Source organism: Fukomys damarensis, unplaced genomic scaffold (genome assembly GCF_012274545.1).
Source record: "Fukomys damarensis isolate Sample0158 unplaced genomic scaffold, DMR_v1.0_HiC HiC_scaffold_25, whole genome shotgun sequence".
In the NCBI taxonomy this organism is placed as follows: Eukaryota; Metazoa; Chordata; class Mammalia; order Rodentia; family Bathyergidae; genus Fukomys; species Fukomys damarensis.
The window spans coordinates 4,537,062-4,560,007 of NW_022900937.1; the positions used below are offsets into that span (position 1 = coordinate 4,537,062).

Consider the following 22,946-nt stretch of genomic DNA (forward strand, 5'->3'; position numbering starts at 1 on the left):
TTTTTTTTTTTTTTTTTTTTTTTTGGTACCAGGGATTGAACTCAGGTCCTTGAGCTTGCAAGGCAGGACACTGAACCACTGAGCTAAATCCCCGGCCCATGTAATGGGATTTTTGAAAGTTGTGCAATGCCAGACACGTTTGGCACCAGCCTTATGCAAACCTTCCTACAGGAATCGTTGCTGGCCACAGCACACAGAGAATACAGGATAAAATCCAGTAATTATCAGAACATTTTGTAATGCTGGTTACCAGTGTCCAGTTCACAGTTCAGATAATTCACAGTTATCCAAAGTTCTACTCAGAGGTCTAGAATGTTCTGCTAGATAGCAACAATAAAAGGGGGTCATTCCGGACTATTTTTGTAAGTCAAAAGAAAAGCAGGTCAATACAAAAGAGCCCTTAAAAAACAGTAATTTTCCATCAATTGTAAGTCATAGCTTGTTAAAAACAGAAAACACACAAACAAAAACTAACGTTTCAAAGCTGATCTCCATTCTATAGACGACAAACCAGAATTTCCCAAATGTTCAGCCACATGTGCAGGCAGTCAGAACTTGAACCCAAAATTTGATCTCCCACTACATAGTGAATTTGACCACAGAATGTTCTCTCAAACCACTGAACCCACAAACCATTTGGACAAAGACTTTATGTATTTACATGCAACCTCTTTTTTGTACAAAGGGTTTTTCCCCATTTGGTGATTGTACCTTTATTTGATGTGTGACCAGAGCTATCATCTTTTTACCCAAGGTATAAAAAAAAGACAAAATCACTGCCACCACCCACAGAGCAAAAACCTAGAAATGTGTGGGTAATTCAAATCACCTGGCTGCAGGGGTTCTGCAGGTGTTTGTAACACACATCCCTTACTGGTAAATGGTTTCCTGGTGTTGCATTTAGTCCCAATGTCAAGGCACAAAGAAGGGAATCTTGGACATCAAAGGAAGAAAGAAGATTAAAGGAAGCCAGCACTTCAGAAACAAGACATTGTCAGCTCCACTCTTGATCCCCTATGAAGCCCTACCTCACCTGACCTCCAGTGCAGTGACCAGGAGGGCCCCTCAGGCACAGGTCTGGCAGACAGATGTTGCTACGCTTATTGGTGATTTTACAGGTTCGCCCAGTCCTGTGTACTCTGTGGGTGATTGGAAGAACTGGTTCTGTGTTTCTGAGGATGAATGGGGACATCAACATCTACAGAAATCCAAGGGAGGATGGGATCCTCAGGCAGTGTGGTCCGTGCATGGAAGACCTCGAGGTGCAGTTAGACACGGATGTTGGCCTGGACATGGACGTTGGCCTCGAACCTGACCTGAGAGAAGATGAGCCTGTGCCACAAGCTCTGTGCATGACACCAGCCAAAGAGACTGCACCACAGCCCTGCACTTGGGAGGGCTCCTTGTCTTCTGTAGTTTTTTCTCTTCTATTCCTCAGATCATTGTCCTTATTAGTACATGTTTGTAGTGTATAATGTTTATACTCCCAGTTTTAGTTGTTTTGAGGGATCTCTGTACTGATTTATTCCACCAACCAGTAGTTAATATTTCCCCATGCCAGGCATCCCAGGGTAGGAAGCAGCCTTCAGTCCTGGGGATTCCTGATATACACAACTGACCACTTTCCCCAGACGTGCTGAAAGAGGTACAATAGTTAGCTCAGCTACTCAAGGAGAAGCACTGACCTTCAGCAAGGCGTGAGATGCAGAGCTACAGAGTGGTTTTTAAATGAAGAACATGCTTTCACTAACATGTTTTCATTTTGATGGGAATTAACCAAAGAACCTGTGCTGCAGAGAGGAGCCCCAACCCCTCTGTGAGCTGACTGCTTAAATAGGTAACCATCCTAAGCTAGGTTAACAGGATCTGCAATTTGGAAATGGGGAGAGGCAAGGGCAGCATCAGGATCATCAATACCAACAACACCAAGTGGGAAGTTGCTACAATGTGGGGTCTTGGGCCTGGACGCAGACTCTCTGACTTAGAGACTTTCAAGGTAGAGCCCTCAATCAGTTTGATGAAGCCACCGGGGCATTCTGTTGGAGGTATAAGTTTGAAAATCTCTGGTCTGTTAATGCATGTAGTCAGAAAACCTGGGCTCTGCTTAGCCCCAGCACTTACTAACCATGTGTCACTTTGCTCTCTGAGTGAGCTCTCTCACCTATGAATCTGATGTCAACCATGTCTGCCTCATGGGCACAAGCTTTTCTTCCAGAGTGATAAAAATGTCTTATAACTGAGTAGGGGCAGCACAACTGTGAATGTGTGAGTGTGTGAAATGCCACTGAACCACTCTGAAATAGTTAATTTTATGTTATGTGAATTTTGTATCAATAAATTCTTTAAAAGCCTACTTGAACTCAACTTTCCTAATTGGATCAGAGGAAAAGGTGAAGGCTCTTTGCCAGTCAGATGGCACTAGGCAGATGTGAGTTTATGGGAAGGCTGCTCTGAAAGTGACTATACTTAGCTACTTTTATTTTTCTTGAAGAACAGAGAGCTCCTTTCATGTAGGCAGACATTTAGCAAGTGTTTCAAATAATGTGGCATTTGATGAAAACTCTTTCTTGCACTTTCAGGCAGCTGTCACAGGGTGAAGTTGGGGTGGGCCAAGGGGCAAGCTAGCTGCCGGGATGTGGGTAGTGTACTCTGCGTGGAGAGGTGCAATCCTGTGTATCCTGGACACATGCACATGTATCCAGGACCAAAGCATACATTTAAAAAGTCAAGACCCTCCAGGTGTCTGGAATATTTTCACTCATCCCGTCCTGTCAGTTCTCCTCTGCTCCGTTTGTGTGCACCAAGACAACAAAGTTTCTGTGGGTTACCATGAAAAGATGGCTTGGGATGTGCCCTAACCACCTGGGTATTTACCACCCACAAGAGCAATCTTGGTTCGGCCCAGATGGCCTCAGATTCTTGAGGACAGCGGCAGTGTCTCAAGTGAGTGAGTGAGATGCCCACATTAAGCCATGGCTGATACCATGGATCGCAGTGGCTGGAAGTGGGTATGTTTTCCGTGGCTCCTGGGGTAATTTGATTTTTAGGGACTGGAGGAACACAGGCATCAATTTCTAAGCCCACTCAAGCATGGCTACCTTCCTACAGGGGACCGTGGCCAAGTGGCTTGTGGAAGCTCAGCAGTTCCTTGCACTAGCAGAGGTCTTTCCAACTTGATGCGATTTTGTCGGAGGTTTCCTTTCCGACTCTCCCAGCAGATGAAATGAGAGCACATTCTGATTTCACCCTTCAGACATTGCCTGCGATCCGTGCACAGGAACCAAGCAATTTAAAATTCGGTGGGGAGTTGGCTGCTCCTTGAAAATTAATTTTGAAGTTCCTTCTGTATTTCTGAAATTCTTCAGCTCTTTTCTGGTGGAATTTTTTTTTTTTTAAATTAAGGACTTTTAAGAAGCAGATACAAGAGTAAGTAGTATGTGTGAACCCCTCACACACATCCTGCAGATTCAACAACTTTTAACTCCTGGGTCATCGAATTTATCACGTTCTTCCACTCCTCCCTGCTTTCCAGGGAGCATTTTAAAATAAATCCCAGACATCGCACTGTTTCATCCCTAAATATTTCAGTCGTCTCTTTGAAGAAAAAGAACTTTTAAAAGATAGCCGCGATGCTACCATCAAAGCTAAAACTGTGCACTGCTTTCTTCATGTCCTTAGATATCCAGTAAAGGGGAATTTTGAATTTTCGTAAGTTTGGAAATCACTGAGGGAAAGTGATTATAATTAAAATGTGTAATTTGTAATAGAGGCCAGCGATGGGTGTGCGCTCGTCTGTGAAGTGACAAATAAAATGCCTAGGCAAATTGTGAAATCGCCTTGGAAAAGGCACATCTGCAGAATCTCTGTTGCTTCCAGCAGTCCAGCCACAGTGGCATCTGTTCGCAGGAGGAGTCCTCTTGGCTGGCAAGTGGATGGGGTGAATCTATGGCTCTCTGGCTGGGCCGAGGTGCTGTGTAAAGTTACTGAACTCTAGTGAGAAATGTAAAAAGCTCATGCGCACCACACCCAGGTTATGCACCCAAATTCCCAGACAATGTCTGTATTTTCATCTGCTAAACTTGTCCTCAATGAAAACCATCCTGCTCTGTCACTCGGGCTGCTTTTATGCCTTTGTCTGGGTGTTGGTTGAGAGGTCAGCGGTAAAGCAGCCAGCCTGTGGGACGCGGGTGTGGGTTTTCCTGCAGCTGAGTGGGGCTGCCTAACCACGGGAGGAACTCACTGCAGACAGGAGCGATCAGACACCTGTTCGTCACTCCACACATGCAGTCTGTGGCACAGAGAGTTAATCTGATAATAGTCAAGTAGCTCACTGCTTTGCAGACACAAAGGTCTATGTACAGTTGCTGTTAAATATTATTATTATATAATCAGTAACTGACGGATTACCCCACTAAGAGATTCATTCCGTAAAACTCTGTTTTGAAAACCTCTAATTTCTTATTGTAATTTGCCCCAGAGAGCAGGAGTAGACGCTAGCAATTTGCTGATATTTATGAATGTTTCTATACAGGAAAGCTATTCTAAGATTTTTTGGAAGCGTCATTTGCCAGTGGATAGCGATTTTCAGCGTGCCACTGTGAAAAGCACTGCTCCACTGCCCATCGCCATGGGCGAGCAGCCTCCTCTCCAGGGCCTGCTCCCGGGGTTTTTCCGGCCATCCTACTTCCACTCCCAGACAGAGCAGGGTAACAGCAGTGCTGGCGGCGCTGCGCTTCTGAGGGCAGGTGGGAATGAGGCCAGGAGCAGCAGCGGGCTCTGCTTTTGATCCGCCCCGAGACAGGAGCCTGGTTAGCAGCGGTTTCTGCGATAAAGACCACGTCAGCTGACGTTCACGTGGAAGTGACTCCACTTGTTGCTGTGAAGAAAGTTTCTGCGATCTCATTTAAACCCAGGCGGTGCTCCAGGCAGACAGCAATCCATCTCGTCTGATGCCTGCGGGGCCCAGGTGTACCTGTGTCTTTTCTCTTCCTGCAGAACAAGGGTATCCAATCACTGCGGCTCTGTTGCACACAGCGGATCACACAGGGTCCTTACAAGGCCTCCACCTGTTCCAACGCGTGGTGACGCCTCGATTCCAAACACTGAGCTTCGGAAATGTAACCGAGAAAGCAGGCTCATATCACATTTCTATTACTAGCGGATAGGGAGCAAGCTCAGGCTGAAAAATGCCTTTGGCAAATTTCTGCGAACTCTTAAATGTGGCAACAGAGCCCAAGAAAATTCTAACAAGAGTGGATTTAATTATGAAAGCTGAATAGGTGCAGACGGTATTTGAAATGAATTTCAAAACCTGGAAGGACAACTGACAGCTCTTGGTTAAAATTGACATGCAAATGAGATCAATTTTTAAGGCTTTTCTTTCTTACCTTTTCCTGGGTGGTTATTGTATGAGCATTTTTGGCAATTCAATGCTAAAACTTTTCAACCACTCTTGCAGCAGAATGTCATTATTTCATGAGCAGACTGCACAATGCTAAATTATTCCAGGTATTATGTAGCCACCAGAGATACAGAGGTGAAAAATGGTTTCCTATTGCAAAGAGGTTAGAGAGGCGGATGGAGAGGGAGCGGGACAGGACCCATGCCCTGGGGGAGTCAGGCTCGGAGCCTCAGCAGGGTGCGGCGGCCGGGAGCCACCTGGACCAGTTCCCGAAAGTGAAGTCAGTGAATACGATCTTCGCACCGTGAGCTGGGGATTCTCCGACGATGGAGCCTACGGAGAACGGGTATTCCTGGCAGGGTGAAAACTCTTAAGAGCACAGCAACAGGAAGGAGACTGTCTGACAAAGAGGCGTTCGAGTCAGCTGCTACAGCTGGAGGGCTCACTACAGAAGCTGCAGAGGAAGGTAGGAAACAGAAGGAGCATTTACCATGCCAAGAACAAAGACGTTTTCTGGTAATCTGATTTGCAATGCAGCTTCTTGCTTTGGCTAAAACAAACAAACAAAAACTGGACAGATTTCTCGTGGCTTTCTAAACAGAGCTACAGACACTTCAGTGTCTGATGGAGGGGTGAATTGCTTTGAGACGAGTGTAGGATTTCTGATGACCCGAGGAAATGTCTAACACCTAGATGACCCGCTCAGCTGATGAGTTTGGCTTCCTTGGCTCACACGTCCTATGAGCCACGGGAGCACTTGGGTTATCTGAAGGCAGGACACAGCTGTCCAGTGCCTGGGGAATCCTTGCTTCTTCCCTCCAGCCCACTGCTCTTCCCCACTCTCCCTGTCTCATCTTTCGTTTGAAACCTCATATGGACTGCAAAGGCCAGACCCAGAGGAGATATTAAAGAGGCCAGTGCCATACGCCGTGGACACACTCAGAAATGAACAGGGACCCATGGAGGACACTACTGTACTCTTTGCCCAGGCAGGAAGAACCAACAAGATGGAGGGAAAGTAACTCAAACCCACAGATACGATTTCATTTCTAAGTCTGGTAACAAATCTTCTGGCCCTTCTTGCACCATTGAGAATACTCTGGTCACCACACCAAAGCAGATGTTCCAGGATGCGGGTGGTGTGGGGGCCAACATCTTCTGTATGCTCTCCTTGGGACTAGTGACAGATTGAATATGTCATCAAGAGACGTGCCGCCTTGCAGAGGCCAATATTTGAACACTGGGGTCACACAAACCAAAGCATCTATCATCTGGTTCACAAGTTCCAGTCCTCTAGCAAAACATTCAAGTAGCATATTTTTTATAGAAATTGATTATGATCCAATGAGTGATATCTTTTTACCATGTTGTTTTCTAGATTGCAAGTTTTTTTATCCTTATGCGCTGACCTTTCCACCCTTTTCCTACACAGAGAAAATGTAAATTGTTTCATGAGGGTAGGATGCTGAGAACCACGCCCATGTATGATATTGAAGTACTGATTATTTTTGGAAAAGTATTTTATTGTAATAAACAACATGTGGTTGTATTACTGTTATTATGAGAAACTAAAAATAAAATTATTCTCCAAGCTGAGGCTTTTCAACTCACTCATTTTCAATATGTTTGAAATAAATGAGGAGCGTTGGCTATTGTAAAACTTGATTTGTCAGGAAGCCAAGAAACTTTGACCAAGTGGTTTAACCATATTGTTATGTTGAAGACTCAGACTGGGTCCAGCTCTCTCATAGTTTGGAGCCCAGAAATGATCAGACTGACAATATGAAGGCATTGGAGTGCTCCCAGCACAGATTACCATGTGAGATCAACATTCCAAATAAATGAGGACAAAACACAGGAATGGAGCACAGATCCTTCCTGCTAACAAGTCCCATGAGTACAGGCTTGAGATATCCAGGAAAGGAATCAGGCTAAGAAATGGACAAGAACAAAGATGGTAAAACTGTTGTTCCTAGGAGCCAACTTCCATCCCTTTCTGTTACTGCAAACAAGTGGCTTCTTCCACACATGGAAATCAAGTTCTCCATCCTGTTGTAGATGAAACTTGTTCTAAACCTTCCAAAGCTCAGATGGATTTATGATGACTCTACTCCAGAGTTCTTCACAGCATTACTGTCTATCTTCATCCAAATGACAGAGGCAGGAATCGACAGGCTTGTTTACAGCTTCTACTAGCTCAAATGGGCATGTGGCGATTGTCAAACAATCTTTACTTATGGCTTAACGTATTTCCTAAACAAAGCTTGAAAGTCCTTTTACTGCAGGATGAATATCAAGAATTGTATTTTGCTGTTATATTTTCCCACTTTTTGACCATACAATGGCAGTCTTGCAAATTTTATCTGTTCTCATCAGCTGTTTCCTCAAAATCAGAATAGAAGGTACCCAGTGGCCACTTGATTATTAGTCTGGCCTGATTCCTAGAGGAAATGAAAGAGAATTAAATGAGATTAGGGCAGTGTAATGGTTTGGATATTCTATATTAAGTGAGATTGGCCAAGATAAAATAAAATTAGCTCAGTGAAGTAATTGTCAGAATGATGCATTGTGTGTGCATATGTGTGTGTGTGTCTATATATAATTTAATGTTTCATAGTATTATTCTACTCAATAAGGTGATATTTATGAAACAAGAAAATTTTTGACCAGGAAATTTTAGTCTGGCTGCTCGATACCTTTGTATGAAATCCTGGCTCTAGAAAACCTCACTTATTTTCAAGGTCCTTTTCCTTCCTATTTTTTTTAGTACAGATCCTGTTTGCAGTCCATAAAAATTAGATTCATTCTGGGGGCATTGTTAACATACACATAACAAACCTTAATTCCAAGTTTTCTTAATATATAATGTTAAACTAACTAATAAGAAGTAACAAGTTTCATTTTGAATATTACAATATTTGTTCTTTGGAAAATGATACTAATTTTAGTTGGTAATTCATGGATCTAGTGTACATTATAACATATTTAAAAACATTTACATGTTAACTAAATCTTCCTCTTTTCTATGTTCTAAATAACCCTGTTCACCTTCCTATGGATAAACTGTTATGTATTTCTTTGGTGTATTTCCTAGAATAATTTCAGATAATTTTATTTGCATACACACATAGGGATTTAATGTCCTCATTTTAAAATCCATGATATTATAAGCAAAGGATTACTCACTTAAATTAATATAACATTTGAAATTCATGCATGTTTAGCCTTTGGTTAAGAAATATTTAACTCACTTTGACCTATTCTGTAATCAAATAGGGCTTTTTGAAGCAGCCGTTTCACGGGATAAGATTTCATAGCTATGCGGATATCACCTTTTGAATTTTAAATGTAATTTTCATTGGACAAAGGAAAATTGATGCTATACAAAAATAGAAAATAATGGAAACATACATCATCCATTTATCATACTTGATACAGGGACAAGAAGTACTGGCTTTGTGAAATCCCGCAGGATACAAAAATACAAAGAAAACTACAAAGATATGCCTTGCCAACAAGACACAGGAGTATACCACATGAGGATATGAAACAGTCCAGCCTAATAGATGTGTTGACAGCTTGGAGTCCAGGGTGTATTCTTCCCGAAGTGCACCGGTGTGTTTGTTGTGTGTTATATTACTTTATCACACAGCTATCGAAATTGTGGCTGAGTGCTAGGAGTGAAGCGAAACTTTCTGGAAGCGGTTGTTGCCGATGAGTCTGTCACTTAGACTGAGGTTGTCAGGGACCCACCCGTGACTGTGCTGAGGTCTTCATGGACCAGCACCATCCGTAAGACTGTCATGGGGCATCACTGAGTTTCGCGACAATTCTTTCCCTAGCTCACTTCATCGTATGATCACCAGCAGAGAATGTGCTGCAATGCAGATTCCTCCTCCCCCTTCACCCTCAGAGAAATAGAATCTCCGGGGGTCTGTAAATAAGTATGTTTCACAGAGATTCCATAAATATTTTGTTTTTTTGGTACCGGGGATCGAACGTGGGTCTTTGCACTTGCGAGGCAGGCAGCGGAACCACTGAGCTAAATCCCCGGCCTCCATGAATATTTTGATGATAAGGTGAGAAAAGAAGTTCCTGAAGTTGGCAGTTACACATCTATTTTATCAAGGAGGAACAAGAGATTCACTAAGTGAGCTAAGGGGTGAAGAATGAAGTGATTTTGGAGGCATAATTGAAACTGTAGCACAACTCTACATTTGTCCTACCATGTTGTTTCTGAAGCTATGAGGTCAGCTAAATTTGTAAGGCTCCAATTAAAAATGTTTATATTATAGACAATCAATTCCAAATTTGGAAAAGCACTTAAAATTATGCTTTTTCTTCATTTTTTTAGGTTAGGACATTACACTCAGTCAGTGACAGAGCACTGTGAAGTATTTCATGATTATACATGGATGACGAGTCTCTGGCCAGTGCTGTAAATCCCAAAATGTTGCTTTTTTTCACCGTGGGCAGAAATGTGTCATTCTATATACTTTTAATTACAGGACAGGGGGTTAAAAAAAAAAAGACAGTCAAGGGCCAGGTAAACCACATCCTGCGGATTTCTCTAGGTTCTGCAACCATATGGAAAAGGTTAGCTTTCCCCGTTCACCCCATGATCAATAGCAGTAACATCACAGTTGTGAATGTGGTCTGTGTTCAAAGCAGAGAATTAATTCCCTGGAATCTCCTTTCTGTTTAATGACATACAGAAGACAGGGAGGAGCAACTAAAGTTAGAGAGACCTGCCTTTATTTTCTGGAATTCTTGTTTCTCAGGGTTTATGTGAGGTGTTCTGAATACACGAGGAAAGTGAATGTGCCCCTGGAAGAAATCTGTCACTTCTGATCAACACTCCTGGAAGTGTTAGTAGATAGTCTCTTGGCTTTGAAACTCTGCACCAAAAATCAATTTTCTGACAATCTTATTTCTAAAATGAGTGTGTGCAAAATGTGCTCTAAAGTTTTCCCCAGGGTGTGCAGCACGAACTTTGTCATGGAATCAATGTCCAGATTCTCAGCTTCGGTGGTTCTTTCTTCTTGTAGTTGTCCCGGAGTGTGCCTAGGCGACTGATAATTCTTTTGCCAACTTATGGATGGAAAAAAAGGCACATTCCAAGTCTTCATATTTTGCTTTAATCACTGGAAGGCAAGCGTTTTTGAATGACAAGCCAACATAATCTAGAAATGTTATTTTCAGAAAGATATCCTTAATAATTTGTCTTAAACTTTCTTCCTTCTCTTATCCTTAAGTGAAGCTTTGGAAATTCTGGGTATGAAACATGGAAAACAGTGGGTATTTGTGTATTTTAAAACGTGACCGAATATTTTCCACACAAGTTTTTGAAGGGAAAATGCTTGTGGATAAGTGTGTTGCATTAATTTTAGGATCAGTGTGCTTTGATCAATAAAGTAGGTACAGCTATTTTATTGATTCATATTGAGTTACTCCAAACTTCATCTTCTAAAATATTAGACATTATGTATCATGTTAATAAAAGGATTTAAGCACATGCTGGACAATTTTAGTTGTCAGGTTTGTGAGGTGATAAATGTTTTTCAAAATTATCTTAAGGATAAGGAGCATACCGCTTGAAGACTACTGAACTTATTGTTAAAAATTGTCTGGAGCGTAGTTGGTGCTTAGTAAGTAAAAGCCAAGTCAGTGTTTCTTGAATGGTGAACAAATACGCACGCTGTTGCTGTAATAACCTGTGACTGCTCAGGGCCAGCTGGAGACAAAGACAGAGATGCAGTCCTGCAGCCTTGGCAGTCACCCGCAACGGTGCAAGCCAGCCTGCCTTCTAGGACTTCGCATCTTAATGTGACACCCTCCAGAGGGGTGTTCCTTGCACATTCACGAAAGTGCAAATGTATCACGTAGAATATTGTCATCAGGAAAACTCACCTCTTCTCTGAGGCGTTAGGGCAAGCCATTCTGACCTCGTTTCTAATGGGCCCCTGCCAGCCTTCTGTGGTCTCACGAAGCCCCCGTTAAGTTCCCATCTGACCCTTCCCTGTCACCTTCCCCTCTCCACGCAAATGTTTTTCATCCCCACAGCTGGCTTGTCCCCTGCAGGCTATCTTCTGCCAGCCCAGCTGATGACGGTTTCCTGGCTCCAGCAAACTTCCGAGATGGTTACAAACAGTGCTTGCGGGGACAAGGGATTGTCCTCACTAACAACACCACCACCAAAACTAGGACAGTCTCGCAGGCATCCAGATGGGTGGCCAGCCCACAGGAGCACTCTAATGTTTCTCCCTTCTCTTTCTCCTCATCTCTAAATGGGAACAACACTGTTATTCTGAAATGCTGGAGCTAAATAAACTCAGGCTTAGTTGAGGTTCAATGGTCAGTGCTGCTGAGTGACCTGAGCTGCTTTTCCCACTTCTTTCTTCTTTAGGATCCTGTTACTTCATTGTTGCATCTGCAAATTCTGAAGGATGAGCAGTTACTGAGAAATAAGAAAAGCTCAATCCAGAATGTAAGCCTTGCATTAACAGGCCCCTTCTCCCTGAAGTTTCAAGAATGATTAGGGAAAGAAAGGCTCATTTAGTTTAAGCTAAATGGAGCAAGTACATTTCCTTTTACCTCGCTCATTGCAAGATTATTTAATTATCATTATTTGCATAATGTGAGATTCTGCTTATATGTCTGATTTGGATTGCATTAAATCAATGTAAAATTGAAGTCAAGAAATAGGATGAGAAGATATTTACAGCTTTGTTGGTGCGTCCCACCAGTATTCTGTCTTCCCCACAGCTACAGTGGGACGTGCTGTTGGTATTAAGAAGAGTTGTGGCCAAGTTTATTTTTGTATCTCTAAATGCAGCCCACAGGTCATCCCTCTGTCCCCTTGCCTTTGTGGTTTTTGTCTTCACCCCTCTTGGTGAGGCCCCAAAGCTGGGGCTGGGCTCAGAGTCCCCAACTTCCATGCCACTGAGCACTGGGTACTTAATTCCACAAGGTACTTAATGATGACTCCAAATGAGTACAGAGGAAATGGATTTAAAAGAAATCCCTTATACCAAAAAGAAATGCTAATTTCTGATAGACTTTATTCTAGTTCACATGATGGGTGTAACAGTAACTGCATACCATTTGTGGAAACCACTCTATTTTTAGTATTGAAGTGGAGTTGCACAAATATTTTTGTTTATTGGTGTGATTGTGGGCAGCTCTCATACATTCTCAATTTGTGGCCAATCATCTGCCATTATTAGGGGCCTCAAGTTAATTTTTCTCCAAATTAAGGCTGAGGCTGGACAGTGAGTGATGCAGGAAGAAGCCAAGTTTCCCTGCCTGTCCATAAGACATGAATTTGGGATCCAGCTGAGGAGACAAGCACACCAGCGCATCACCTTAATTCTTTCACTTCCTTTTAAGGCTTTGATGCAAACTCTTACTGGTCATCAGACCCCATGCCCCCCGCCAAAGGGAACCTTATCTATGCTGTTCCCATAAAGTCTAAGTGAATGAATACTTATTAAAAGTCACTACTAATAATTCCCCTACCTGGATAAAAAAACATAGTCTTTTGATTCACCTTGAAAACAAGGTAAGAGAAGTACGACTTGTAAGTGGAAACAGGCTAATGTACTTGAACTCACTTTTTTGTTTGCCACAAAACCATCATCAAATGGGACCAAATAATAGCCCTTGGAAGCCAAAGTAAATGGAACATAAATATTTTCCATGTGAAAATGTCTGAGGGGGAATTTTATGAACGTACATGTTTTCCACCAGCAATCCATTCATTGCTACAGTCCTTGCTTCCCAGGACCCCATCAGTACTGACAACTGAGTACTTGCCTCCCTGGCTCTCTGTCCCTCTCTGTCTCCGTCTCTCTCTCTCCCTACCCTGACACCACTGCAGATACTTTAAAGTGATTAATGTAAGGGGAGAAGGTGGCAAGCTGCAGAGCTGCCATCACAACCTCTGCAAAAAAATCCATTAGTGCTGGAAACACGGGGACCGTGATGTACGGCTTAGGCCCGTGTTTCTCCCGCACTCTGTTCTGCGTGCTGACGCTTATTTCAAGAGAAGCCTTATGGCTGAGCAGACTTGCTCTGGAAACATGGATTTCATAAAGCAGGGCGTGCCTCCCAGTATTTCCTGCTTCCCTAAAACTTGCTTCAACCAATTTTTTTCATTCCTTCTTCATATCATTAACATATACAGGTTGTTTGTTGGAGGTGGGGATTTCATCAACATACTAGAAGCTGTGTAATACACTTTGCGTTTATATTATTGAACTTTATTTTTAAAATAAAAATAAAAATTTCCCCTAGGACTTATAGTCTCAATTTCCATTCTGAGAACAAGTTCACAATATGCATAACCTTTCACATTAAAGAAAAATCCTCAATATTTTCTTTGCCAGTGTTATTTCTACTTCAAATTAATCACAGCACTCATCAACACATAATACAACTGCATACCTTCTGTATAGTTTTTGGTTCAGATGAAATGTGTTGGCCTTTTAAAAATTGAGAGAATTCTTTGTGATCTCATTCAAATATAGAATGACTGTACCTCCTTTTTAATATCCCGTGCATTGATTTTTTTGCCATTTCGATGGTTTCCATTTCCCATCAGCTGAAAATGGGAAAAAAGGTGATGGCCCTTTCACCATTTTCCTCATAAATCAATCATGACATTTAGAAAGCAGTTTTCACTCCACCATCAAGACAGTTTTTAAGGAAGGGAACCAAGTAATTATTCTATATTCAGAATCATCTGAAGATCTGCTGTTCGAATTGTAAATTAGCACATGATGTTTTAGGGGCACATGTTTATTTCCGTTGAAAGAACATGTCCTATTTTTGAGGAAGGGAAGAAACTTGTAAGACATCAAATGCTTCTTGCAAAACAATTTGATGAAATAAATGTAAATGAATCAGAAACATGTGAATTGCATTTCAAATAAAATTAATGGGCTTAAATAGGAAGGGGGTAAATGCTTCGGGAGAAAAGTGTGGTAAAGGCGGGAAGTGACATTGGTTTTGTTTTCATCAGTCGTGGGTTCTTGAAAAATGGCCTTCTGCTCTGAATTCAACTTCGCCCAGACTCTCTGAAGCCTCATGATAGAATTGAAGAGTGGCACAATAATATGCATATTCATTTTATAGCTTTATCTGGCTCCAATTATAATAATTACACTGTTTGCATTAAACATTGCCACTGTGCAAGCCTTTTAGGATCGCTTTTTATTTGAAGTTAGTGGTTTCCCTATGTAATTCCCTTAAGGGTGAAGAAGACAGGGTAATGATGCTAAAATGTATTGTTTCCCTCAGTCTCACACATAACCTTCATCTCTATTTCTTCTTTCTAACTGAAGATGATCAGACATAAATGGAAAACAGGTGGGGCTCAGTGTGTGCACACCAGTTGTTTGAAAGTCACAGCAAATTCATTCATAGTTTTGAGGTCATATCACTTATGCTTGCTTGAGACAAAGATGTAGCTTTCAAGAATATATTTTGTGTTTTTCAAATAAAAAATAATTCAGTGCTCTCAAGATCAGAAAAAAAAGTCAACAACAACAAAAAGGCTTACAAAAGAGTCTCCCTGTGTCAGAATCAGAGTCCCTTTGATGTGGGGTGCCATATCTGAACCATTTGGAAACAGGGGCCTTTTAAATATTCTAAAGACTTCAAAGAAGCAAGCAGAGCATGACCAGAGCACACATTTTTACTTCTGAGATAACATCTGACCCTGCTGAAGTGGCCTTCTAAGTACAATCAAGCTTTTCTGCGTGATAAGGTGTGGACGAGGGGGCTCCTGTGTGTAAAGCGTTTCTGCTCCTTAGGGGCTGGTGCAACAGCAGTCCCGATCTCTGGCTACTCATTGGAAGCAGCAGGGATGAAGATGCCACTCCCTCTCTTATTTATTATACCTGGTCTGCAAATGTTCCGGAAGTGTTTTCCTTCCAGGAACTGTGCGCAGCTGCTCTTACAATCCCCGTTCCACAATCGAGCAGCTGTTTGTTCTTTCACTTAGCCAGCCCCCCTCCGCCATTAGCAGGTGAGAAGTGGAGGCGCTGGGATGACTATTGAGTCTGCCCCTTCACAGAGTAGCAGTACAACAATCACAACTGTCACCGAGTCACCAACGGCACTCTTAAGGGTTCTAGTCATTAAGACAAAGTTGAATCCTAATTCCAAAATTGGGTCGGTGAAATTATATGAATAGCATCACCTTCGCCTTTGTCGCCATGCACAATCAATAGTTACAGATTCCTCAGTGGAGGAAGGGTCACCATGGAAGGTCTGTATTCAGTACATTATCACAATGGCATGTTTCATCCCAGGAATGGCGTGCTGTGGCTGTTTGCATCACGATTCGGTACCATCGGATGTTTTAAGTGTGCCGGAGTCTCATGTCTGTTCTTTCTGTTGTTTCCCCCAATGCCAGGCCTACCCTTGCAGCAGTGATAAGGAATGTGAGGTTGGGAGATACTGCCACAGTCCCCACCAGGGATCGTCAGCGTGCATGGTGTGTCGAAGGAAAAAGAAGCGTTGCCATAGAGACGGCATGTGTTGCCCTGGAACCCGCTGCAATAACGGTACAAGTCCTTGTTATGCGTTCCCAGGCCTCCTTATTTTTCTTGTTGGAGTGACAGATGTCTTGTGGGTTAGTCTGACCGCTCCTTACTTAGACTCCCGAGAGAGAAAGCATCCTTTAGGATGGGGAGGGGTGGGTTACGATTTAGGTGGTATAACATTGCCCAGATTAACTGGCAAATCTTAGAATTACTAGGCTTTTTCTATCTTAACTATCAAATGCTGTACACTCATCTAGGATATTGCAAAGTTGAAATGTTGCATAAGTAGCTAGATACTCCAATCTGCTGGACACATAAGCAAATACATGAAAGTGAACCAAGAAAGGAACCTGCTATGATTTAGTAGCGCATTTCTGAGTCCCTCTTCCAGTTTTATGCTGTTTGTACTTCAGTTCCTGTTTTCAAGATATCCTGTGGCACCTTGTATGGTGATGCTGTGATTGGTTCTTCCAAATAAAGACACAGGATTCCATCTGCATCCTGGCTTCACCTAACCTTACAGGCACACGATTCGGCGTTAGTAATAAAGTAAAGCATCACACACAGACTGCAATGAAATCGTCAACTGCAGAGGTGATTAGAAACATCTGCTCAGGCTGCCCAATCACAGGACCAGCCTCATGCAGGCCTGCCTGCTCCAACCTCGGGGTGCAGACCTACCGCGAGCACCTTCGCAACAACAGCAAGTCAAGGAAGAAGAGCTTACATCATATTGACAGATTGTAGCATAGACCAAGGTTGTATGGCTAAAAGGCAAAGTCTCTAATCCTTAGGATAAATGTCCTGTGAGATTTTAAAACAAAGGCAACTATTAATTTAATTCTTGACTGTGTCATTATTCTAAAAACTTCACACGTTGACTTAGCTTGCTCATTGCTGGGACAAAATGCCTGGCATCCACAATCTGAAGAGGAGAGGTCTAATTTGGATCATGGTTTCAGGGGATTCAGTCCGTGGTCACTGACCCTAAGGCAGAACCATCACAGCAGAGGGTGTGGTAGAGTAAATATACTGAGTTTATGGTGGCTGGGCCGCAGAGCAGGGGAACAATGCCTGAGAGGAAAGAGCCAGGGACCAGGTATAGTACCCAGGTCATGCCTGCATGGCCCACACAGACTTGCCCCACACTAATACCCTAGGTGGCTCTAAAGTCAGCCCAATTAACAAGGCAGCTTAACTGTCACATATGTACTCACAAAGACTCACAGAAATTAATTCTGGTTTTATTCATATTTTTTACCAAGGTTATTCTGTCGCAAAAAAGAAAAAAAATTCAGATTAAGGAAGCGTGGCCTCAAAGCCAGGGTATGCGATACTCAGTCTCCATAAATCATTAAATGAATGAGTAGTGAGGTGATAGGCAGATAATGGACAGGTAATTTGGTTCTCAGCTCGTGTGAGAATAAGGAGCACGACTCACGGAATTGGTCTAACCAGCCTGACAATTTTCGTCACCATCTCCAGGCATCTGCATCCCTGTCACTGAAAGCATCCTAACCCCACACATCCCAGCTCTGGATGGCACTCGGCATAGGGATAGAAATCATGGTCACTACTCACACCATGACTTGGGATGGCAGACTCTGGGAAGACCACACACCAAGATGTCACATATAAAAGGTAGGGCTGCCTTTGCTTCTGTGTAATTTTTCTCATTTTTATAAAAGTGGGAAAAAATGAAGATACTACTAGTTAATTCCATTCGTGTAAAAAATTATAAGGAAAGTACTCTGATGGCAAGATTTAAATGGGTTTCTCGATTCTTAATATTGAGGATGCCAGTATTAAGTACATTGTTATAAAATATATATTCCGAGAATTGTAGTATGTGGATTAACCATGCCCTGTTCTCAACAAACATTTATTTTGCTGTCAAATTTAGGAGTACATATCTACACAAATATATCTGCTTGTGCCTTTCAAGGAATAAAGTACTCTGAAAAGTAAATAAGAAAATCTTTGCTGGCAATTGATGAAATCACTAAGCTTTTGGCTCCTTTTCTCACCTTTGCAGGTTCAGAAATTTTATTTTATTCAACAACTAGATGTATTGTTCAAAAACTAATCTACCAAAATTGGTTTATCCTGGGATTACGTATGGCCGTGCAATCCCTTTCCTTATGTTGAAATATTTTATAAACCTAATCACTAATAGTAAATTTGCAAAGCATGAAATTTTTGAAACTTATAAAAATTCAAAAGTATGAAACATCCTCATTTTAAGGAGGCTTTCCCCCAGGTATATCTTGTAGAGTTCTTCTTTTTGAAGATGTTCTATGAATAAAAGTGTCTTATGTTCAAAGAATTTTTTAATAATGAATCTCTCCATTCTTGAAATTTTACAATAAGCAGGAATGAACAGAACTCTGAGAGGTTCAGTAATGAGAAAACCTGGTTGATATTTTAAACTTTATTTCAATACTGAAGATTTCAATAAATAATTCTCCATAAACAATCTTATTTTGTTGCATTCTGTGAGGTCTGGAATTCATTTCCATACTTCCTGTTTATATTCTACCAAATTGATTTATTATATGAATATCTTTATTCCAACAGACCTCCGTTCTGTAGTGATTTTCACACTTTACTAATCATTGCTAGTTATGTGTACCATTTTCTATAGGAAAGAGAGGGACATCTTCTGTTGGATGCGTGTGTAGGCCACATGGTAGGACTATATCCAGGATGATGGATAACCCTCAGATCAGGGTAAACACACTTAGGCCTCTGCCTGTTTTTGATAAGCAAGTTTTTCTGGGAGCCGACAGCCGCCTATTCATTTAGGCCTTGTCTGTGGCCCAAAACTCCAACATATTTAAAGTCTTATAAAAGTGGAAAAGTTTGCCAAGCCCTGAGCTGTCAGGTTACACATCATTTCAGCCAGGCTCTGTAGGGGCTGTTTGCTGACTTAATATTCTTTCTGGATAAAGAGCCCAGATTTCTTTTTCCACCTGCTAATGTGTTCTCGTTTGCCCCTGAACCTATTCATCCTCCGATGGGCTGACTGCCCTTCCTCCCCTTCCTCTGTCTCACAGCTCCTGGTAGACTGAATTTTCTGTGCTCTTTGTCAGATGCCCCTGGCTGGGCTTAGCCAACATTTTCTAAGTAGTGTTTTGGGAAGGACTGGGTTTCCTTGCAGCTTCAGCTCCTGTCGAGTAGGCCTGGTAAGATTCCATTCTTGCCGTTGTGTCCAACCCCAGGATGCTGACATAAGTTAAACCTGGCAGTGACTTACCAGAGCTTCTCACCAATCACACCACCAGTGTGCTCAATTCTTTGCGTTCCATAACCTGTGTTTAATGCCTAGGTTCTGTTCTCTTGACTGCACTCTCACTGGTATATGGTCTTAGAAACCCCTGGAGATTTCAGCCTTGTTCTTGAATCACTGATTTGTTTAGATCTGCTAGGAAGGCATAAAATTAACTAGTCTGAAATCAACATTTATAGTTTTTTTCACTCAGTATGTACAACTGAATGATCAGGGAACCATCTAAAGGTAGGTCATGACGAAGTAAAGAGCACAGGCCTGGCTATTCATTCAACTCGATGTTCATATTGCTAATAATGGAGACAGATGCTGGATTTACATGAATAAAGGGACAGCTACTCAGTATGAGTCCAAGACACTATATTATAAATGGCAACTTGGTGGACGATGGTATAAGCAAAGGTGTTATATGTGCCTCCCATCGCTAAGTAGAAATTCATGGTTATATCTTTTGATACTGTGATTCTCCAGGACACGAAGGAGACCCTTGCCTGCGATCCTCAGACTGCACTGAAGGGTTTTGTTGTGCTCGTCACTTCTGGACGAAAATCTGCAAACCAGTGCTCCACCAGGGAGAGGTCTGCACGAAACAGCGCAAGAAGGGCTCTCACGGGCTAGAAATTTTCCAGCGGTGTGACTGTGCCAAGGGCCTGTCTTGCAAAGTGTGGAAAGATGCCACCTACTCTTCCAAAGCCAGACTGCACGTGTGTCAGAAGATCTGACCACCTCCGAGGGAAAGCATCACCAGCAGACTGTGAATTTGTGTATTTAATGCTTTATGGCATGGTGGAAAACAAGGTTCGGAATGCAGAAGAATGGCTAAAAGGTGACTGTGAGAAGAATATAGAGCAGACAAAGAGGGGAAAATGAAGGAGAACGGAGTGGATTAGGGTGGGTGGCAAATGCAGAGCAACCAGAGTGTTTCCATTATGCAACTGGTTTATGTAAATAATGTACACATTTGTGAAAATGCTGTTCTAAAAAAGCACACCATGGAAATTACTGATGAGTGCCATGTGGCTTTCCAAGAGTTTAGGTTGTGCTGGAGGAGAGGTTTCTTTCAGCTTGGCGATTGCCTATAAAAAAGCCATGGATCTATTCAGTTAATAGCTTAACAAAATACTCCCAGTGTAGCCTGGCCTACAATAAGCTCTAAAACACGAATGGAGTTGATAAACAGGAAATGAAAATGTGGAGCATAGTTAATTTGCAATGAGGAATCACCTTTCAATTTAGAACTCAACTTTGTCTGGTCAGTTAAAGCCTTGATAGATAAGAAAAAAAGGAGTCAAGGACTTTTGAAAAATAACAAACCAACTTCCCCTCAAACTGTTTATTTACATTCCTTCAAAAAATTAATTTCACCTGTAATTGATAAAACCAGTATAAGGTAAAAGTAGATTCCTTGATTCTGAAGGAATGACTTCCATTTCTCTTGGTTATATAAGAGTCCTACCCCCGAATACATTTGTTTTCCAAACTAAACCCATTAATTGTGACCAGTGCAATAGATGCACAGAACATAATCTTGGCAGACTGCAAAAAAATTGAAAGATGTCTACAACATGGGGAAACAAAGTAAATGGAGATACCATTGATTTTTAAGAGTTTGACATACCTACCTTTTGATAGGATTGTTGTAAATATGCTTATTTTTTACACACTCTGTGGTAGGGTGGGATGAAGCAGATAACTGAGACTAGAGTGAAATGGTCCTGTCCTGAAATAGCTAAGGACGTGGGGGAACTTTATCAATTGTCCTGGGTTTGGCCATACAGGATCACATGTGTGACCTGTGCTGACTCTTCACCTGTGAGACCAGAGACTGCACAACATAAAGGCAGGTCCTCTGTGGGATTTGCTATCTCAATATTTACATGCAGATGAGTTCAGTGTAAGGTCCCTTTCCTTTCATACACTCAAAATATTTATTTTATATGTTTGAGTCCTAAAGTAATCTTAATATGAGGCTATCTCACAGAGTGGATCCCCCAGCTAGGTAGCACGGTGAGACTCAGGGTCCTCAAGCTTCTAACTGACCCTGTACCGTGCGAGGCATCTGCATGAAGCCCTCTCTGCTGCAGCTATTTCATTGCCAAAGATATAGTTTCTGCTTTCTACAGCGACTGAGGTTTAAAACTATAATAACTTGTAAAATCTACAGATCAGTAATCCATAGAAACCACAGGCTCTAAATTCTTTTGAAAACATTTTATTACCTTTGTTTAACTCAGTTCTAAATCCTATGTCTACAGCGTACGAGAACAAAAGTTTATTTTATAGTCGATACTTTAAACTTTTATGGACAGAAAGTCACTGCTGAATTTTATTACAGTTATACTCCATCTGTAGCCTCAAATTCAAATTTTCCCGATAGAAGTTGAATCAGAGCCTTTATGGAGAATTTCAGCTTCTCAAACATATTTCCTAGGATGATGAAGATTTATGTTTTCCACACATGCCTTCGAAAACAAAAATTGTATGCTACTTAACCCAAGAGCCTGTGCTGGTGACATTGGTTGTACAAGCTTGGTGACAGGAAATGAAAACATTTTCGCCAGTCATTTCTTCTATAGCCACTACACTTACAGTCTGGTTCCTGTATTATTTCCCTTATGTTTACGCTCTCAAAAGTTATTATTTGAAGTAATTTATTTAGAGGAAATGTTAATGAGATGTATTTTCTTATAGAGATATTTCTTACAGAAAGCTTTGTAGCAGAATATATTTGCAGCTGTTGACTTTGTAATTTAGGGGAAATGTATAATAAGATAAAATATATTAAATTTTTCTTCTTTCAAAAATCGAAATCAAATTTTCTCCTGTCTTGCTTATGAGGGTAAATACTCATTGAACCATAAATTCTCCACGTTCAACAGGATTTAGCCTGATTTTGCAGCCTGAGCATGAATCCTTCAAATGACATCTCACCATGAGGTAACCCACAGTGGGTTACTATTCCCGAGGCAGCCAATTTCATGGAAAGACAGCAGTAATCATTAGCAAGTTATCTTTTAATGAAATAAAAATAGTCCAGGTTGTGAAGTCCACTTATTTATTCTTCCTTTGCTTACTGGAGCTTCTTCGAATAAGAGCTCTTCTTGAACTTCTTCAAAAACATTTGAAACTCTGGCAAGAGGTTTCCGGGATCTTCCCTCAAGGTTGGATTTTCCCTGATCCTAATGTCAGCATTCCTAGGGTATGGTTCATTTCCATGTGGCACCAAAAAGCAAAATGTCTTTATCTGTGGGTGGTGAGAGACTGAATTCTATCTATTCTGTGACATCATGGAATGGATTAAGTGTATTTTTAGACTATCACAGTTATATGGTTGATGTTTTTCTTTTATATTGCACTCAGGAACATATTTTGAGAAGGACAAAAAGTTCCCACTTCCGTGTTAGCCAAGAAACAAACTCTGTTAGCGGCTGCGGCTCACACAAGCACTCAGCAGACGAGTAAAGTTCCAGCAGGCCCCAGGAGATTTATCAGTTTGACAACAGCCTCTGATAAAGTTCCCTTTGAGCAAGGTCAAGCAAGTTTGTAGGACAATAAAGATTAAGCTAAAGGAGCTATCAGACTTAGCAAACAAGTCAACCTCTAAATCTTGGAGCGGGTATCTTAGACACAGTATCAGGAGCACAGGAAAAGCTTAGTTTTGCCAAAAAAAAAAAAAAAAAAAAAAAAAAAAAAAAAAAAAAAAAAA

At 41.6% G+C, this 22,946-nt stretch overlaps 1 protein-coding gene across 1 annotated transcript in view; it reads left to right on the top strand.

Annotated features, from left to right (window-relative positions):
* Positions 1 to 21,935, top strand: part of Dkk2 (dickkopf WNT signaling pathway inhibitor 2) — a gene marked incomplete at its 5' end in the record, with an annotated part of 85,888 nt that extends 63,953 nt beyond the window's left edge. Inside the window, 3 exons of the mRNA XM_010641544.3 lie at positions 15,822 to 15,972; positions 17,437 to 17,592; positions 19,712 to 21,935. Of these exons, the coding sequence (XP_010639846.3) occupies positions 15,822 to 15,972; positions 17,437 to 17,592; positions 19,712 to 19,962 (558 nt within the window). The remainder of the gene's footprint in view (positions 1 to 15,821; positions 15,973 to 17,436; positions 17,593 to 19,711) is intronic.
* Positions 21,936 to 22,946: the final 1,011 nt, after the last annotated feature.